A 19435-nucleotide genomic window follows, 5' to 3' on the forward strand; every position below is an offset into this window, starting at 1 on the left:
ATGATCTGCTGACGTAATCAACACCACGTGGGTTTGTTTACTTTGATGACATCACTGATGAAAAGTGCTGATAATTTTCATTAAAAAAGGTATACACTATAACTACTGGCAGTTCTCTATTAGTGTTTTGGCTTTTTCTTTTTTTAAAAGGATTTTCCCTTTTTGATTTTTATAGAAAATATGGGGGAATATATGGAGGGTTGTAATAATTCTTTCATTAGTATTGCTCTTTACTTCATGGAGCAGCCTTAAGTAATATGGCCTACGGCAACCACATCATTTTCAGAATGTTGGCTGTGGAATTCTAGGAATTGAAGTCCACATGTCTTAAAGTTGCCACGGGTGGGAAACAGTTTACTACAACCTTTTCAAGTATCTTAAACAAGAAGAATATATATGTGCAATAGGACAATTGTTCTCAAATGCTTTCCAGGGTTTTCCTCATTTTTATTTATGGAACAAAAATGTATAATTTTAGAGTTTAAGTGGTTTGTGTGCTACTGTGATGACTTGTGTTTGTAATAAAGTCATCTGGTTTCTGAGATAATGTCAGTGTTAGCCTTTCCACAGCTTGTGTTGACTGTGCTATATTGGATTGAATGGTTAGATATGTTTTGATAAAGCTGCCTGGCAGAAGATTGTTTTTTGTCTTGTTAACTGAGTTATTATTTAATTGTGTTCTATGTCCTCTCTTGCTCATGATTAGAATGCAGAAGCACCGCTTACACAATAATTGACTGAAGATCAGCTTTCTTAAATATTTGAGCACTCTATAAGTATATAAGTACACTGAGAAATCATTACAAATAAGTTGGCTTAAGACCATGACATGAGTGACTGTCAGAGACTATACAAGGTAAGGTAAGAAAAGAATTACTATTAAAGTGGGGAGGGCTATGTTAATGAAAGCAGTGGCATATAAAGAAAACTTACATAAAATGTTTTACAGATGGCATTTAACACCAGTGAGATTAGCATGTACTAACTGCAGCAAGAATTGTATTTGCCCAATATTGGAAAAATGAAAATTTACCAGCTGAAGAAGAACTGCTGTAATTAAGAAAATTTTAGAGTGTGCAGAAATAGATAGACTGACTTTAAAGAGAAAAGAGAAAGAAGACAGTGTATTTTAGAACATGGGATAATTTTTATCAATGGCTAGAAAAACGAGTTAGAGAGAAAGGAATGTGATATGTAACATTGAATATATACTAGTAAGAAGAAGATTATTGAGTGATTAATTAATGTATTATTTGTGATAAATTATTCATTGTTTTTTTAAATACATGAACTCAGATAACATGCTGTTTGCTAAATATTAAGAATATTATTCCAAAAAAATCCTAACCCTAACCCCAACCCTAACGCTGACCCCACCCTATTCCTAATCCTATAAAATCATCTCTCTCTCTCTCTCTCTCTCTCTCTCTCTCTCTCTCTCTCTCTCTCTCTCTCTCTCTCTCTCTGTGTGTGTGTGTGTGTGTGTGTGTGTGAAAAGAATTGAACTAGCATGTTATTCACACACACATATTTTTTATAAAATAATATGATTAGTCTTGAACAGGAAAACTTTAAAGAGAAAAGTTCAGCCTTTGCATCTTTCCATAATCAACAGATAAAAAGCTGCTTCTAAATTTCAGAAGTGTCACTTTTCTTCTGCTCTGTTCAGTGCTTTATTTCTGAGAGAGATATTCAATAATCAGCAAGAAAGAACCGTCAAGGTAATTCTTAAATGCTTGTTTCTAGGCTTAGGACAGATTATAGCATTTTATTAGAAAAAGTTTGATTAAGATGTGAAAGTAATAATTTTTATTTTTATTTTAAAATAGTGCTCTGACATTTTTACAGTTAACAGTTATAGCACATCCTGTATGTGTTATGGTTTTGCACTGATTTGATTTCTGCATATTAAGTAAAAAGTTGAGCTAACCAATTATTGATCACAGGATTCTGCTTCTACACATACTCCTCATTTAGTGACAGAATTACATTTCAACAACCAGATCTTTAAGCATAATGGTCACTAAGTGAATACATGACTGAGAGAGAGAGAGAGAAGAGAAATAAAGAAAGGAAATAAATAAATAAATAAATAAATAAATAAATAAATAAATAAATAAATAAATGTGTTACTGTCACCCTGGTGTACATTGTTTTAAAATGCATGAAATTTGGTCATAAACTGCACACATTGTATTTGTGAATGGTCAGTAACTGAGACAGGCACTAAACAAGAAGCAGGTGTACATCAGAAAAATAAGAGATCAAATATGCAATGTTGTTTGGCATTGTTGCTCTCAGTTGCCCTTACACCTATCAAATTTTAGACCAAAACAATGAATGATTTACAGGCAAAGAAAATTTTTAGTGACTGGGATTAGTGCCAAAATGATGCCATTAATTGTTTTTACTACCCAGGGTTAATGATTAATGATTTTCCCAAAAATTGCTGGATTCCTGGTATAGTTGGACTAGGGAAACCTTGAACAGATGATCCTCAACTGACAAGAGTTTGTTTAGTGACCACTTGAGGTTCCAATGTCACTGAAAAAACTGCCTTATGATTGTTTTTCACACATACGAACTTTCCACATCCCCTATGGTCACATGATCAAAATTCAGACACATGGCAACTGATTGATATTTATGACAGTTGCAGTGTCCCGAGGTCACTTGATCATCCTTTGCGACCTTCTGACAAGCAAAGCCAATGGGGAAACCAGATGCACTTAACAACCTTGTGATAACTTAACAACTGCAGTGATTCACTTAAGCATCTGTGGCAAGAACGTTTGTAAAATCATCATAAAAACTCAACTTTTCATTTTTGTTATTTTTACTCATGTAGATTTGTACCAAGGAAGAAGGAGCAAGATTCCTCTTACAGAAATTTAGGGTTACTTTTTCCTTCTTGTACCATACTGGTAGAGACAGGCAGAATAAAGCTATCCTTATTGCTAGAATAATTATTCTATAATTTTACCCTATAATCCCCATAAGGTACAACTTATCCTTAAAGACTGTGATTACCTTCATAGTTAGTAGCTAGAGTGGGCACCAAAATCCATCATCTTCACATGCACGTATTGCAACATTGAATCCACACTCTCCACAATACACATTACGGACAGAAAAGTTTAGTACAGTAACTTCTTCAATGAAGAGAAGCTAGATCTGAAGGGCTGATAGCTAAATGTTCTGGAAACACACGGCATAAATAGGATATTTTTTTAAAAAATCAACATTACAGTAAGAAAATAATGATTGGGCTTTCTAAATTAGATGCTTTGCTAATATAACTTTAATGTCATTCTTCATTAAATTCTGAAGAACTCCTTAAATTCCTTTCTTCCTTTCCATCAAAGAGTGGTGATAACAGCATATATTTTCATTACTTTTTCCAACATTAAATTGCCAAAGCTTCTCTATCTCCTAAGACTATGTAGCAACTATAAGAATTCCAACTTCTTTGTTTTTCTCTGGAGAACATTAAAAGTCTTAACTATAACATTTGAATTATGGTTTTAGTAACTGTGCAAAACAAATCCAATTCTTCAGTTTCTCTTTCCTTGGGGACTTCCTTGCTGAAATAACCTGCTAACTCTAAATGGTTGAAACAAAGAGTTTATAAACTCAGATATCATGACACTCTGCTTATGTGGCAGGTTCTAGCATTAAGAAAAGAAGCACCCTCTAATTTCTCTTTTATTGCAGCCATCTTATTATGGAAGAAGCAAAGCAAAATACACAACTACTGAATTTTAAAGGGTGTTATTTTGCTTCAGATAAGGTAAAACTTGAGCACCTTGAGGCAATAGAAGATTTTGAAGTCAGGGAGAGTGATATATTCATAATCACTTACCCAAAATCTGGTAAGTCAAAAAGATTTTTTTTGTATAAATATTTTATTAGAATTTTTTAACATAACATAAATCATTCAGTAATTTGTAAAACAGAATGTTGTCTGGATAACATTTATAAGACAGTCCTTAACAATTAATTTCTATGATCTATATTCCATATGTTAATTTCATTTGATTTCCCCTTTCCTCAAAGTATCTTTCTTTGCAAAACATTAGATTAAGACAATTTTCATTATTTTAATTAACAACAGTTAAATATATAGTTTCTATAATCCTGTTTATCATTTTAGTTGCCTTATCATAAATCCTGTTGCCGTGTTTATTTCAGCTTATTTCTCCCCGCAAATTCTAGATATTCTTACAAGTGACAACCTTTTCAGCACTTAACTATATTTACATTGGTGGGTTTCATCCTGCTTTTTCCATATAAACCCTCTCATGCTTTTATATTTCTTAATCAATAAGTAAAAAAGTAAAAAGAGACAAGAAAATAGAGAGACAAAAAAGAAGAAAAAGAAGAAAGAAAAGGGAAACAAGAAGAGACAAGAGCACTGAGATACAAAAAATAACATACAACTTAAAATATGTATCCCTCCTAATTTAATATCTATTTATTCCCTCAATTTCTTATTCTTTTTGACCATAACTAAGAATGTATTTAATCTGTTTAAACATTAAGCATTCCATTCAATAGTTCTAATCATCTAATCCTTTAACTCTCATTCAAAACACATTTTTATGCTTTTCTTATCGTCACGTTTAAATAACTAAAACATTTGCTTTTGTTTAAATCATTTCAACTTTTTTTCAGAAGGAAAAAAAACATATTATGTAGTTAAGAAAAAAAATCCATCCCTCTAAGAGTAGTGTATTTCAAAGTTTTTTCCATTTCTTTAGCCATATTCAAACAAATGTTTCTTTTTAAAGTATTCTTTCTGAAAAGCTCTATCTTCTTTCTGAATTTCCATTTTAGTCTTTTTTCTCTGGCCATTGCCTTTTTTAATCAATATGTTTTGCTGCATCATTTGTTTCCCTGTAAGGATTTTTTTTTCATTCTTTTCCTTATCTTCAAAGTTGCTTACACGTGTTGAAATATTTCCCATTTGGATTAAATCATAATTTTTTATTTTATATGGTTCCATCTTCAAATCTCTATTCTCAAAATTATATTTAGTCATCTCTACTGTATTTTCCTGAGAAATTTCTTGAAGTGAAATTAGGTTAAAAATAAGCTGATTCATGCTCTCAAGGTTGTTCTGCATTTCCTTGTAGTTTAAAGTCATTGTCCTTTGAAATTTTTGCTGCTTATCATGTTTCCCTTTGTAAAGTAATCATTTTATACAGTTCCTTCTTTAAGTCTCTGTCCTCAGAATTTTGTTCAGTCATCTTTACTGTATTTTCCTAGGAAATTTCTTGGAGTGAAATTAAATTGGAAATAAGTTGATTCATGCTCTCAAAGTTATTCTGGATTTCTATGTAGTTTAAAATCATTGTCCTTTGATATTGTTGTCGCTTATCATATGTTTCCTTTTGTAAAGTATTCTTTACTTCAGCTTTGTTATCCTCACTTTGTTTACACAGCTGCATTTTCTAAAAACTTTGAGGTTCAGAGAAAAAAATTCTCATCCATCAGCAGGTGTCAGCATTTGCTCATTTTTCATGTCTTTCTAGTCTTTTTTTCTTTCTCTAAAGGGTAAATTTAGCTGCTAACTAAAAGGGAGAGTCCCCCTCCCCCTTACCTTCTTTGGAGATCTCATTATTTGGGGGACTTTCTTCTTCAGGAAAATAGGTAGGATAGAGAAAATCAATATTCTTACCCAAATTCAAGCATGCTGTTTAAGATCCACTTAGTTTAAAAGCTTATGGCTTCCATTGTTGTTTTTAGCTATGGCTGGACATGGAGTTAGCCAGCCTTTTCTTCTGTTGGTTTCTGGGAAGTTTCTCCTGGACTGTTCGGAGAAACCACCATCTCTCCTAAGTCCCTGGGATTTCCTTGCTTCATTCCACCTCTTCAGGGTGGGTTCTGGCCCCTTAGGGTCCCCAACAAAAAGAAATTTCAGCCAAAGGATTCGGCATTCTGAATTTTCCAACTGCTTTGCTGAAAAACAGGAACTGGAAACCCAAAAAAGAAAATATTTTAGGGAGGTGGCCAAGACTGTATTCAGAATCACAGACTTCTTTATGCAATTCACAATATAATTTAATAATGTTCCTACTTGCTTTAAGACATTTCTGCACTTCAAATGGAATATTTCTAATCATTAAATCAGAATGTTTTTCCAAGGTAATGCATAGCTATGTGAAACAGTCAAGTTCTGCTGCTGAAGAAAATCTTGGAATTCAGTTGAAAATAAGTCTGACATCACAGAATATGCTTAGTATCATAATTAGCTTATTTTGCTCACAGTTCATACATGAATGATTCTACTGTTGTTCTTAATTGATTCCTACCCTTTAAATGAGATGAAATTCAACTTATTTCTTGTTTTAGTGATGCATCTTTGGTGATATAAGTATTGTGAAACCTGGGTAATTCCCCTGAAGTTTAAAATAAGTTGATTTTCTTTTCTAGGAACTATCTGGTTCCAGAATATTTTATGCTTGATTTTGTATGAAGGCCATCTGAATGGGACAGAAAATATCTCTCTATCAACTAAGGCTCCATTCCTAGATTACAACATATACAATGTGGATATCACCCAGCTCCCATCACCTCGTGTCATCATGTCACATCTGCCATATTACCTAGCTTCCAAGGAGCTGAGAGCCAAAAGGGGAAAAGTAGGCAAATCTCGTTCTCTATTCTAACTTAATAGTGAGTTACTTGATAAATTCAGTAGTCCTCAACTTATGACCATGAATGGTTGCTGTTAAGCATGGAGGTTGTTAGGGTCACTGTGCCCAATTTTATGATCTTTTTTGCCATGTTTTTTAAATGAATCACTGTAGCAGTTAAGTGAATCATGTGATCAATGCAACTTCCCCCATTGACGTTGCTTATGGAAATCGGATGGGAAAGTCATGAGGAGCGATCACCTGAGCCCATGCTGCAACCATCATAAATACCTGCCAGGTGGTTAAGCACCCCTATATTGGAGAGCATTCTTTTTCAAATTATTTATCTCCTTTTAGGGATATGGTAAAAACACATTGTTCCTTCCAAGGACAAGAGAACCAGATAAATCAAACCCCAGTGTCCACGGAGAAAAATTGAGATAATTTTTTTCCCCAAAAAATAAAAAAAAATGATGAAAAAGGGAATTTTTTCCCCATCAAAAATTAAGAACTAAAGATCAGAGGGTATTTTTTTTTAAAAAAAAAAGCTAAAAAATGAAGTATAAATATATAAGTATAATATATAAATATAATATAAATATGAGTCCTGCTGGATCACTTTCACTGCCAGCAAATATATTTTCACTGCTGACTTCATTACAGAAAAAGTGAGAGTGGCTTAGACTTCAATGATAAACAATGACAGAACAGGAAAAAAAGTTGTTAAAGTCTTGCAAGGGGTTATAAGATAGATCAGAAGTCAACTAGTCAGTTAAAATATAAATCAGAGAATAGAAAAGGTTTAGAATGTGCAATTAAAACACAGGTATGCTTAAAAAAATGAACATCTGAAGGGAAAAGATGATAAGAGACCTGACCTTCCAATTGCTCCTTACCTAGAATTGCAGTCTTCAAGACCTCCTCTTCTCCTTAGGTACATGATCATCTGAAGGACATGTTGGCTCCTTCCTAGTGTCTCCTTCAAAAACAGGGAGCAAGCCACTAAATAACCAGTTTTGGTGGGGGGGGAAATCAGCTGTTTATTGGTAGGAGAAAATAAATTGCCTGCCACACAGCACACCAACATGGAGGAAGTCCACCAAACACCCATATTTTGATCATATGACTGTGGGAATTCTGTGACAATCCTAAGTGTGAGGACTGGCTGTAAGTCACTTGTTTCAGTGACATTGTAAATTTGAACAGTCACTAAATAAATGGTTGTAATCGAGGACAAGATGTACAGAGATATTTATGTGTGAATATATTGAGGGCAATAGAAGAAGGGGACGACAGAGAATGAGGTGGCTGGATGGAGTCACTGAAGCAGTAGGCGGGAGCTTAAATGGACTCCAGAAGATGGTAGAGGACAGGAAAGCCTGGAGGAAGGTTGTCCATGGGGTCGTGATGGGTCGGACATGACTTCGCAGCTAACAACAACAACATATTTATATTCATATAAGAAAAAATAGGAATAAACATTAGAGCACAGATTTTATAAGAAAGAGCCATTGTAATGAGATTTTATTAACTTTTTACTTTTCTGAGAAGAAAAGTCAGGAATGAACAGAGATTCTTAAAAGACAAAACTTTTAAGTTTTACAGTGAAGCATAAATGTGTTGGTGTTGGGAATTTTCTGTCAAACAACTAATTCATTAAAGTTTTGATTATCTGAAATGATGGTCTTATCCGAACTGTTTGGAGAATAAATTTCATGAAAATATTTTCATGCTGTTAAGGCAACATATGTGTCATGTATTAGTTGCGGTAGAAACCCATATCTTCATCGGACATGCCATTTTATAATTTTATTCTTAGAACTAGTGCAGTCCTTGTCATGAATCCTAAGTAAGATCAAACCTTACCTATCTCTATAATAGATATGTAGAAATATAAGAAATAGAGAAATCCTTGAATTTTTGTAAGTAAGATTTCATGATAACCTAAAGGGGAAAATGGCTTAATCTACAATTACAGCAAAAAAAATTCCATTCCTTTTGCTAAAAACCAAATGAGAAGAAAGGGCATAGGTGATATAGGAGCAGACTCCACAACCAGATGTACCCCTACTAAAGTTTAAGTTTAAGTTTATTATATTTGTATACCGCCCTTCTCCCGAAGGACTCAGGGCAGTGAACAGGGCATATATAAAAATACAAATTACAAAAATTAAAAAGAGAATTAAACACGAGCCCAAACTAAAAACAGTAGAAAAATGTAAAAAATCCCCAATAAAAACCCCAATGCATCCCCCATCAGGCCAGGCCGGCCTGTTCAAACAGGTAGGTCTTCAAGTCGCGTCGGGAGTGAAGGTCAGGCGCCGTACGGAGCTCAACCGGCAACTGATTCCATAAGTCTGGGGCGCCCACAGAGAAGGCCCTCCCCCTGGGGGCCACCAGCTGACATTCTCTGACCGGTGGCACCCTGAGGAGGCCCTCTCTGTGGGAACGCATAGGGCGGAGGGAAGTTGACGCCGGCAGCAGGTGGTCCCCGAGGAACATAGAATGCAAGAGAAATCTATCCCTGTCATAAGGGATGAAGAAGGAATTAAAACATAAGGAAGACAATAGCTCTCATGGACTGGAATTATGGCTACCCAATGAGAATTCTAAGGAAGAAGTAACCCCCGATGGGTCCAGGAGATACTGAGAAAGTCAGACTTCAAGGAAAGGCAGATGACAGGCATCAAAGCTTTTGAGGCCTTTTCAAAAACCACTTCACAGACTCCTTTGTGTTGTTCTCAGATGTGGGCTCTAAGTCAAGCTGTACATTTATAGCCCTGAAATCCAAGAAGGCCCTTTCCCTTGTTCTCTGCAGCAAGTGAGATAAGGTGCAGATCTTCAACTGAACAAGATGATGAAATTGTATCTGGAGATTTGCCTTTTTTAATGTTTTTTTAAATTTCTTACTTAAATGAAAAATCACTACATAGGATGACCCTTTAAAACCCAGGATGGCTTTGAGCCAATAGCTTTATCTCAGTGTCCTCAAATTCATGGCAGGATAATGAGAATAAAGTGTGAGGGGCGGTGGAATATGCTTTATATCATCTTATATTCTTAGGGGAAAGGGGGGATAAAAATGAAATACTGTAAGGATTCAGATAATTCTAGAAGAACATATTTTCAGGGTACTTTAAAACAGTCCCCAATTGATTAAAAATAAATGCATTTATTGTAGATTACATATAAATATGTATCTTGCAGGTTATTTATGTGTACCGAAATCCAAAGGATGTTATGGTTTCCTTTTTCCATTACATCAATTCAATGAAAGGAATAGAAAAATCTTCTGATTTGGAGCCATTTATGCAAAACTTTTTATCTGGAAAAGGTAAGATGTTTGTGACCAAGGACTGGTTTCCTATGGCGTCCCTTGGAGTTATCGACAATAAGAGCACCCGATTTGGAGCAATTGAGCAAAGATGATACAACTTCAGATCTAATAAACTCCAATGTACCCCCAGACTAAATCTCATCCTGCAAAATTGCTTTTCATTGGTTTCTGTGCAAAGTGCCATGAAACACTCAAGAGCCACCATATCTCTCTGTCTCTCTCTGTGTGTGTCTCTCTATATATATGTGTGTGTGTGTGTGTGCATGTGTGTGTGTGTTTTAAATAAATAAATAAAAGTTTATTTTAAGTAAATAAATAATAAATGACCAGTTATTTTCATTCTCTGTTTCAACCAACAGTTGTTTCAAATTTGGTCTTTGATCATGTGAAAGGCTGGTATACGCATCAGGATGAATTCAATATTCTCATCCTGTGCTATGAAGAAGCGGTTCAGGTGAGACTATTCACTTCTCCTCTCACTCTTTGGCCAAGGTCAATGGGATTCAGGGAATAGGCCTAGACAGATAGAGATGTCACTTTTATCTGTGGTTGAAAATTCCTTCTGGACTCATAACTCCTTCTCAAGGAACAGGTGGCAGTTGTGATTGGAAGGCCCTTTTCAGAGGACTGGAAGGGGAACAACAGGCTTCATTTGAACCTTTTCACAGGTTTTCTTGTCAGTCTTTCCAGGACTGGTATGCCCTGCTTACTGTCACTCATGCCCTAATAACCTCCAGATTGGATTACTGCAGTGTGTTCTACATGGGTCTGCCCTTGAAGAGTCTATGGAAGCTTCAGCTGGTACAGAATACAGTAGTGTGAGCAGTTACATATGTTCCTAGAACAACATATGTTAGTCCTTTGATATACAAGCTGCATTGGTTGCCAGTCTGCTTCCAGGTCCAATTCAAGCTGCTGGTTTTAATCTTTTAAGCCCTTCATGGCATGGGACAGGGCTGAGGGATTGCCTTTCCCCAAAGACCTCAACCCATCCCAACAGATCTCACAAAGAACGCATGATGTGGATATCTTCAAGTACAGATCTACATTTCATGGGTCCTATGCCTTTTTTCCTGTGGCACCTACCTTATGGAATATTCTAGGCAATATCTTTTTTGATATTCAGAAGATTCCAGATGGCTCCATTGTTGAAGAGATTATTTTTATTTCCTTCAACTATGGGATTTCCAATTTTTAGGATATTTTAGGATATTTTTTATTATAGTCTATTATATTTCTTATTTTTATACTCTCATTTTTATCTATTTTGTATCCTGGGCAGAGTCACCTTAGCAATATGAGTGGCTATATAAATTTTGTAAACAAATAAATGTAAGTAATCTATGTTTGAGAAAAGCATTTGTTAAACAATTTAGTCATAGTAATCAGGACCAACTGCATAACAAATATGTGAAGGAACAGTGAAAGGAGGAGGAGGAGGAGGAGGAGGAGGAGGAGAAGGAGAAGGAGAAGAAGAAGAAGAAGAAGAAGAAGAAGAAGAAGAAGAAGAAGAAGAAGAAGAAGAAGAAGAAGAAGAAGAAGAAGAAGAAGAAGAGGAGGAGGAGGAGGAGGAGGAGGAGGAGGAGGAGGAGGAGGAGGAGGAGGAGGAGGAGGAGGAGGAGGAGGAGGAGAAGGAGGAGGAGAAGGAGGAGAAGGAGAAGGAGAAGAAGAAGAAGAAGAAGAAGAAGGAGGAGGAGGAGGAGGAGGAGGAGGAGGAGGAGGAGGAGGTGGTATTTGAATGAAGCTAATGAGATTGAGAAGAGTATGGAGAGCTATAGCAAACAGTTATTGCTATAGCCTAGATTTAACCATAATTTGGATTACTACTTCTGACTCTTTTTATCTGCTTTACATAACATTACTTGTTCAAAAAGGAAAAAGCACAATAGATTTGGATATATATTGATTAGTTGGTTGGTTAGTTACTTGATTTGTATATTGCCCAACTCACTGTAACATTTCTAGGCAATAGACATGACATAAAAAAACACTATACAGAGCTAGCCATACATAAATAAACCTCATTTTAATTTGATTTGAAGGCAAAAAGACAAACATGTAAGTATTCCTGTTGATGTATTAGAAAAATATCAAGAAAACACATTAGGATAATACTGAATCTATTAGGATGGAGAGAAAATTGCAGAGTAAAAGGTCCCATTATATACGTATCCATGTGTGTGGGTTTGTATGTGTTTATATATCTGTATGTTCATGTAATTATTTATACATACATAAACATGCACACATATATATTTCACCTGAAATTGATGAAGATATAGTGGGAAGTATCTGTTATCCAAGGTCTTTACATAGTTCATTTCCACCAGTGTGCTATCTGCATAAAGAAATACATGATACTTTTTTAACCTTTAATGCTATTTTGTTTGACATTTTCAGTCAGAAATCAATTCCATTCAATTCAGTGCAGGGGGGGAGGGAGAAGGGAGGGGGAGGGGGGATTTTTAAAGAAAAAAATGTATGTTAAAACTTTTTAATAAAAAAAAATTCAGTGCAGCTAACTCCAAATTAAGAGGATACATGACTCCTATACAAGTATTCCAAAAGTAAATAATTATTTTTCCAGGATCTTAAAGGTACAGTACTTCAAATATGCAAATTTATTGGAAAAGAGTTGAGCAGCCAAGAAGTGGATAAAGTTGTGGAGATGACTACCTTCAAGAACATGAAAGCTGATCCTAGGGTAAACTGTGTTAAAAACTATGAACAACTTTTTGGATTAAAGAACATGCAGCATTTACGCAAAGGTAATACTGGCAGAACAAAATCAGACTTTAGTCCAGGGTTCTTCAAACTTGGTCCTTTTATGACTTCCTCAGCATGCCTGGCTGAGGAATTCTGGGAGTTGAAGTCCACAAGTCATAAAAGGGCCAAGTTTGAAGACCCCTGCTTTAGCCTCACCTGCATCTAACCATGGGACGAAAACACTTCAAAACCTCTTTTCTTTTGTGTCCTCATGAAATCGGGGACAAGACCTCTTCTTGTCCCCAGCATATACAGAACCTGAGGGAGCTGTAGGTCATCCTTAGCTATTCCACTGTTTAACTAACTTTCCACTTCCTAAGCAGGCAAGATCTATGTTAGTTTGTTGTGGGAAGAGGCAAATGTTCTATCCCAGGGGTCTTCAAACTTGGCCCTTTTATGACTTGTGGACTTCAACTCCCAGAATTCCTTAGCCAGCATGCCTGGCTAAGAAATTCTGGAAGTTGAAGTCCACAAGTTACAAAAGGGCCAAGTCTGAAGACCCCTGTTCTATCCCATTCTGTCTGTTGTGCACTCACATTATTCCTTGGGGATGGGATCAACTCAGCTCCCACAGCTTCAGATCTCTGAGCCTTGCAGGGCCATTCTGGCTTAGGCAGTGGATAGTGTAGTTCTTTCCAATGTGCGTTTTACCTTTATCCTCCACATCCTGAGATTTAGCTTTGAAGAAGTGAACCAGACTAATAGGTTGGAAGGAACTGTTGAGTTAGAGGAGGCAGAGAGAGAGAGAGAGAGAGAGAGACAGAGACAGAGAGAGAGTCAGAGATGATGCTCTCTGTGCTGATTCACCATTCAGTCTCTCTGCTGCTGGTCAACTATTAATCAAAGTTTTTGAATACTGATTTCATCTCTTAATTCTTTGTAAGTGTTTCCTCCTATACGTATGCTTTATTTTACCCTGAGGTTGACTGGGCTTGTTTAAATTTCACCTTTATGCATCTTTAGCTGGAGACTGACAGCAAAATCATTTAGTTCTCATGGGAGAGATTTCCCCCCCCCCCTATATTTAGGCTATATCATTTCTTGTTGTAGAAGGAACTGTGTTCCATTCTTCTACCTCTTGATAGGCTCAGATATTTAAACTCAATGGGACAATTAAACTGATGTAATGACATGAGACTGCCGACACTGGCCCCATCCTGACATTTCCACTGGGCCACCTTGTATGACAAGGTCCAAAGGGACAATGTTTAATTCCATTGATCTAAATGTATCTTGAAATCCATATTTGTTAAAATAAATCCCCTATTACTCAGAAAATCAGCTTGCACTTAGGTAAACTGAAATAGTCCTTTCGCTTTGGATCTTATCATTTCATGTACCAAAACTGAGGTATGGACACACATTAAACTGTTTGGGCTACGCTACGTTGTGCAATCCCATGACTCTTATATAAGTATAAATATTACTTCCAGACCTAATAATGTAATAAGAGTCCATTTTGGAATCTCTTGTGCAAGAACAGGGTTCTATTATTAAGCAAAGAACTATTTGCTTTTATTTATGCTTATATATCCTCTTTCTGCTGAAAAACTCTCCAAGGTAACGTATTACTATAAAAACCTCAGTTGTAAATATTGCTGATTCCAAAATCTGCTCTTTTACTTACTGCCTGATGAATGAATGTGGTATGAGGTGATAAAGGTATCAGCTGGATCTTGTGGGAAGACAGAACAGTGGTGCCAGAAATTATGTCAGATATGCAGAGCCAAAGAGATGACTAGCACAGGCAGTGATAGGACCATCATACAGGACCATCAACGCTGGCGCTCCTTTCAGGAGAGCACACGGCAGGCTAGGATCAATAATTAGAGTTTCAATCTGGTTTTTTTTTCCCATCAGGAATTGTTGGTGACTGGAAGAATATTATGACAGTGTCTCAGAATGAAAGGTTTGACAATATTTTTGAGGCACATATGAAGGATATACCTCTCAAATTCATCTGGGATATAAAAGAAAAACAGCCTACTCAGAATGGGAAGCTGCAAGAACCTCTCCAGGAGGAAGCAGAGCAGAAATATACAACAGAACTAAATCATGTGTAGTTTAAGCTGTTACAATATACTGACACATTTTCTGTATACATATGCATAACTTCCTTTGATTTATCAACCCAAATGAGTCAGGATATACCAGAATATTTTCCAAGATGAATGAACACTTTGGAATCTGGGAGAAATGTCTTTTCTAATGAGAAGAGAACAAAAATATGTTAATTAATTATTTTTCCATCAACAAACAACTGTTGCTTAAATAATGAATGAAAAACTCTTTTGGAACAGCACCTTTTTTCTTGGATATACTAATTTTGTATTGGTTGATTTTTTAAAAAAGAGATATGTTAGGGAAAAAATTCTTGAGATAACACACTTGATTATATATATCTACATTCAACAACTGTAACTAGTACCCACTGACATTGTTGCATGTGCTAAGTCAAAATGTAGAGGTTTCTATACCGTTTAATAAGTTTAAGAGCCGAATGAATTTTCATTTGATATCATATGGAGCTTACTTTTTTCCTTTTTTCTCCCATGTTCCTTTCCCCCCTTCTATTCATTTTAATCACTGCAATGTATAGAGTTTCTTGTCACACATTATCATTATTATTCTTCATTCATTTGATATACTTCATTAATAAAATTATTTTAAAAAATTAAAAAGTTGATCAAATTTATTTTATTTTATAGGTTTGATGCAATTAGACATCTTTCAATGGTTTGCAGATACTAAAACATCCATAGCATAAAACTGAATAATTACAATCATGAAATTAGCTTAAGTGTCAGTGCTAAACTGAATTACAATTTCTCCTAGGTAATCTATCCATGCCTGGATAGGTAGAATAGAATGCACATTGGGTCATCTTCTGAAATTTAGCTTTCAGCACCATTAATCCTGTTTACTATTTGATGTGGCAACTTTGTTCTGTTGAGAGGGGGGGAAATCAAAGTTGGGATCCCCCAAATGATTCACTGAGAAATACATTTACAAGTGTGTCACTAAACTAAATTAATTAAAATATTAAGAGAGAATATTTAGACAGAATATTTAAAGTCCAAGAAACCAAATATGAAAGAAGTTCTTAGAAATAGTACTGGAAAGCCTGTATCTATGAGCTTTCTGTTCTCATGATAAAAGGAGGAATATCAGAAAAACAGAATAACAGAGTTGGAAAGGACTCAACAATTCTCAGAAAGAGTGCTAACAACCAGATGACTGCAGGAACATAAATCTTTCCATTCTCCACCATTTAGTCAGAAGTGAAGAAGAGCTTCTTGGATGAGAAGTGAAACATCTTCAAGGAAAAACAAAAAAACCCCACCCAGTTGCCTTTTAAAAAAGCATCTTCAGGATGTCCTCTTAGATGACCTTATCCAGCAATTTCATATAGATGCTAAGCATGAAGTATTCAGAACGTATTTTTATTTGATCACCCAAGAACATATCTCAACTCGAGCAAATGTGATATGGATCTGAAATAAAGGTCATAATGGACTGGGCAGTTGCAGCTGCTTTCTGCTTGGGTGAACTGGAAACTCATTCAGGCATAAGTCTGGTCATGTCAGATTCTTAGATTAGAATCATAGAGTTGGAAGGGACCTTGGACCTTCTAGTAGTCCAACCACCTGCCCATCTTGAATTGTTTTCCCTTTAGGATTTCTATGCATGAAATCTTTCTTAATTTCTCTCTTAGTTTGTTGAATTCAGCGCTCTTAAAGTCTAAAACACTAGTTTGACTTGGCTCAATTACCTGTCCTTGCATTATGTTGAATGTATAGTATGGTATGCTCATTATGTATGGTTCCAACAACTTCTACCTCTTCTATCATTATCTATGATTTCATTCATATTGGTAAGAATTAAGTCCAGTATAGCTGACCCTCTAGTAGTTCCTTCCTCTAGCTTTTGGGCAACAAAAGTGTTAGATATGTCAGGAACCTGTTTGATCTTCCACTTGCTATAGTTTGTCTCCCAATGAATGTCAGGGTAGTTAAAATCCCTCATTACTACAGCTGTGTTTTCTGCATATTTTAGCTAACACATTAAGGAAAAATTCATCAATTTCCTCTGTTTGGTTGGATGACTGGTGATATGCACCTATAGCAATGTCATTTATTTTCCTCCAATTTTCCTCCAAATGCATTTGAGAAGGCTTTCATCATTGGTTCTTTCCTGGAAGAGGAGATTCATACCATGAAAACACCATTCACAAATGATATACATTGTCCTTTAATATATTATTTTATTGGTAATTCGGAGTTCAGAATGGCACATTTAGGCCATTGGAAAAATATCTCTCATCATCATTATCAATGTCAGAAGTTAAGGTGTCATGACTTGCTATTGTAAACTAAAATGCATTGCCCTTTCTGGACAGTTTGTACCCTACAGTTCATGCCAACAATTTCAAACAAGTCGGTCTTCACTTGAATTACATCTCTTTAGCTCACTACGGAAATAACATGTTCTCTGATAGAACAGAATTGTGATTATATTCTAGATCACAAAAATCTTCAGAAGATTTGTAATCATGCAATTTCTATAGGAATATAAAAAATATGGTGTTTTGACTGATCACTGTCAAGGGAATGTTGATTCATAGATTGTAAAATATAAAACATATCCTGTTAGTGTGCTACCTGCACCACTGGCATTTACATAACAATAAATAAAAACCAGTTTTTCACTCTATGTCCTTTCCTGGGCACTAAAGATGGACCATTTTCCATTTCACAGTCTGTCTAATGAGAATTATAGAATATGTTCTCTGTTTTCCACTGCTGTAATCATTACAGTTACAACGTGGTTTACGACATCCATACAAAATAAGTCTGAAGAAATCATTTTCTTGATCAAAACCCCAACAACAGGCTTTGTTGCATTCTCTTAGCAGAGGCCCTGAGTTGACCCACATGTTGGTGAGGTCTGATGATGCAAAAAGATCTGCAGAATCTTTATTAAACACTTTGGATTCTGAGGCTGCTATATTATTTCAAAAGCACACAGAAGTTTATACTGATGAACTTCAAAGCTGCCTGTAGCTGACACATCTAGAACTCAGCACATGTGCAGAATCACTTTAAGCAGACCCAAACATGAATTCTGACACAACTGATGTGCCCAGGGCATGCCTGTCATAAACATTGTTAGATCGTGGGCTCTGGACCGCATGGCCAAGATGGACAACGCAGGACAACAAGGTTCAGCATAACATTCTTTATTGATGTAGCACAGACTTGGCAAACAAAGGGGCAACTGCCCCCCTTATATACCTAGCCAGGTATACTTGGAACCAATCCCATTGTCCGAATTTCCCACCAAAGACTGCCCTGCCAATCCTGACAGGGCACCCTGCCACCTGGTGATGTCAGTGGCTATCTCTGTGAAACATCCCCTATATACATATATACATAACAAACATGATGTGCAGAATCACAGCTTGACATGTATCCATAAGAAGGCTGGAAGGGGTGGAGTGGCATTTTATACTGGGGGAGGGGAGATGAAGGAAGCTGAAACAACAACAACAAAACCCACAAAGCAAGTTAAGGCTTAAAACACATAGCACATTGCCGTGGCAGACGTTCGGTCATAAAGGGAGTCAGATAAGCAGTAAAAACCTTTCCAAAGATTTTCATTCAGCTACCCCCCACTTAAACAACAACAACAACAAAGCCCCAGCGATTCTTTTTCTCTGCTTTTCAACCTGCACGTCATTTATCAAGGTAAGTCACACATTTCAACCCCCTCTTTACGGTTGTTCATAGTCAATTTAGCAAATTCAGTTATTAAACGGGAGGGAGGTTGGAAGGCAGAGGCAGAGAGTTTAGCTTCAGCACCTAATTGGAGGAGGAGGAAGGGAGAAAACAAGTCTTTTCCCTCCAGCATTTTTGTTTTGTTTCGGTTTCGTTCGTTGAAAAAAAAATGGGTTTACGGAGGAGGGAGGGGGTAAAGCAAGAGAAAGGTTTTGGAAAGCTCGTCTGGGAGCTGTCACCCTTGATGCATGGAGCTTGCTTCCCAAAATCAAAGGCAAGGGGAGAGCTGCAATCTTCTTACTGCCAGCTGGTCTGGACAGAGGCCTAGCCCACAAACTAGCTTCAAAGGATCAGGGCTTCTCATTTGCACTAACCACATAGACTTGTTTGAGAGCCTCTTTGACGTTGGAAGGGGATGCTCATGCCCTAAATCTAGCCAAGCTCTTCCCTCCTGCTTGGCTGTTTTTGGCTTTACAAAGCTTGATATATATGAAGATTCTCAGTCATCCAGGTCATAGTTATCCCAAAGGTGTTTTTTCACGAGGCATCTGGACTTGCTTGTTTTTCTTTGAAGACGTTTCACTTCTCATCCAAGAAGCTTCTTCAGCTTTGACTTTGCAAAGCTTTTTGCTGCTTTTTTACCTCCTTTTTGGACATAGCTGGTGGTGGGCCTCCCAAGAACTCCCCCCCACACACACACATTCTGAAAGTTTTTGTGCTTCTCTTATCAACCTACATGGTTACCTAATAACTGCACCTGAGAAAGCCAGATGTAGTTGAGTTAGGTCAAGTGGTGACAATGAGTTATGAATTATGGCCATAATTCCAGGCACAGTTGTGGCTGTAAGTCAATGACTACATCTGTATACACGCTTATTACTGGGCATTTATTTCATACTTCCACAATTTTCTTACAC

The 19435-nt window shown here is 36.4% G+C and overlaps 1 protein-coding gene across 1 annotated transcript; it reads left to right on the forward strand.

Moving 5' to 3' along the window:
• Window positions 1-1021: 1021 nt before the first annotated feature.
• Window positions 1022-14804, forward strand: LOC310632756 (amine sulfotransferase-like; the record flags this gene model as incomplete). The annotated part of the gene is made up of 7 exons (XM_083350176.1): window positions 1022-1052; window positions 3786-3872; window positions 6436-6644; window positions 9846-9972; window positions 10335-10429; window positions 12563-12743; window positions 14602-14804. 7 exons carry the CDS (start codon window positions 1022-1024, stop codon window positions 14802-14804), a joined length of 933 nt encoding a protein of 310 aa, XP_083206302.1.
• Between the last annotated feature and the right edge of the window lie 4631 nt (window positions 14805-19435).

The sequence above is a fragment of the Vipera ursinii genome (genome assembly GCF_947247035.1).
Source record: "Vipera ursinii genome assembly, chromosome: 1".
NCBI classification, from domain to species: domain Eukaryota; kingdom Metazoa; phylum Chordata; class Lepidosauria; order Squamata; family Viperidae; genus Vipera; species Vipera ursinii.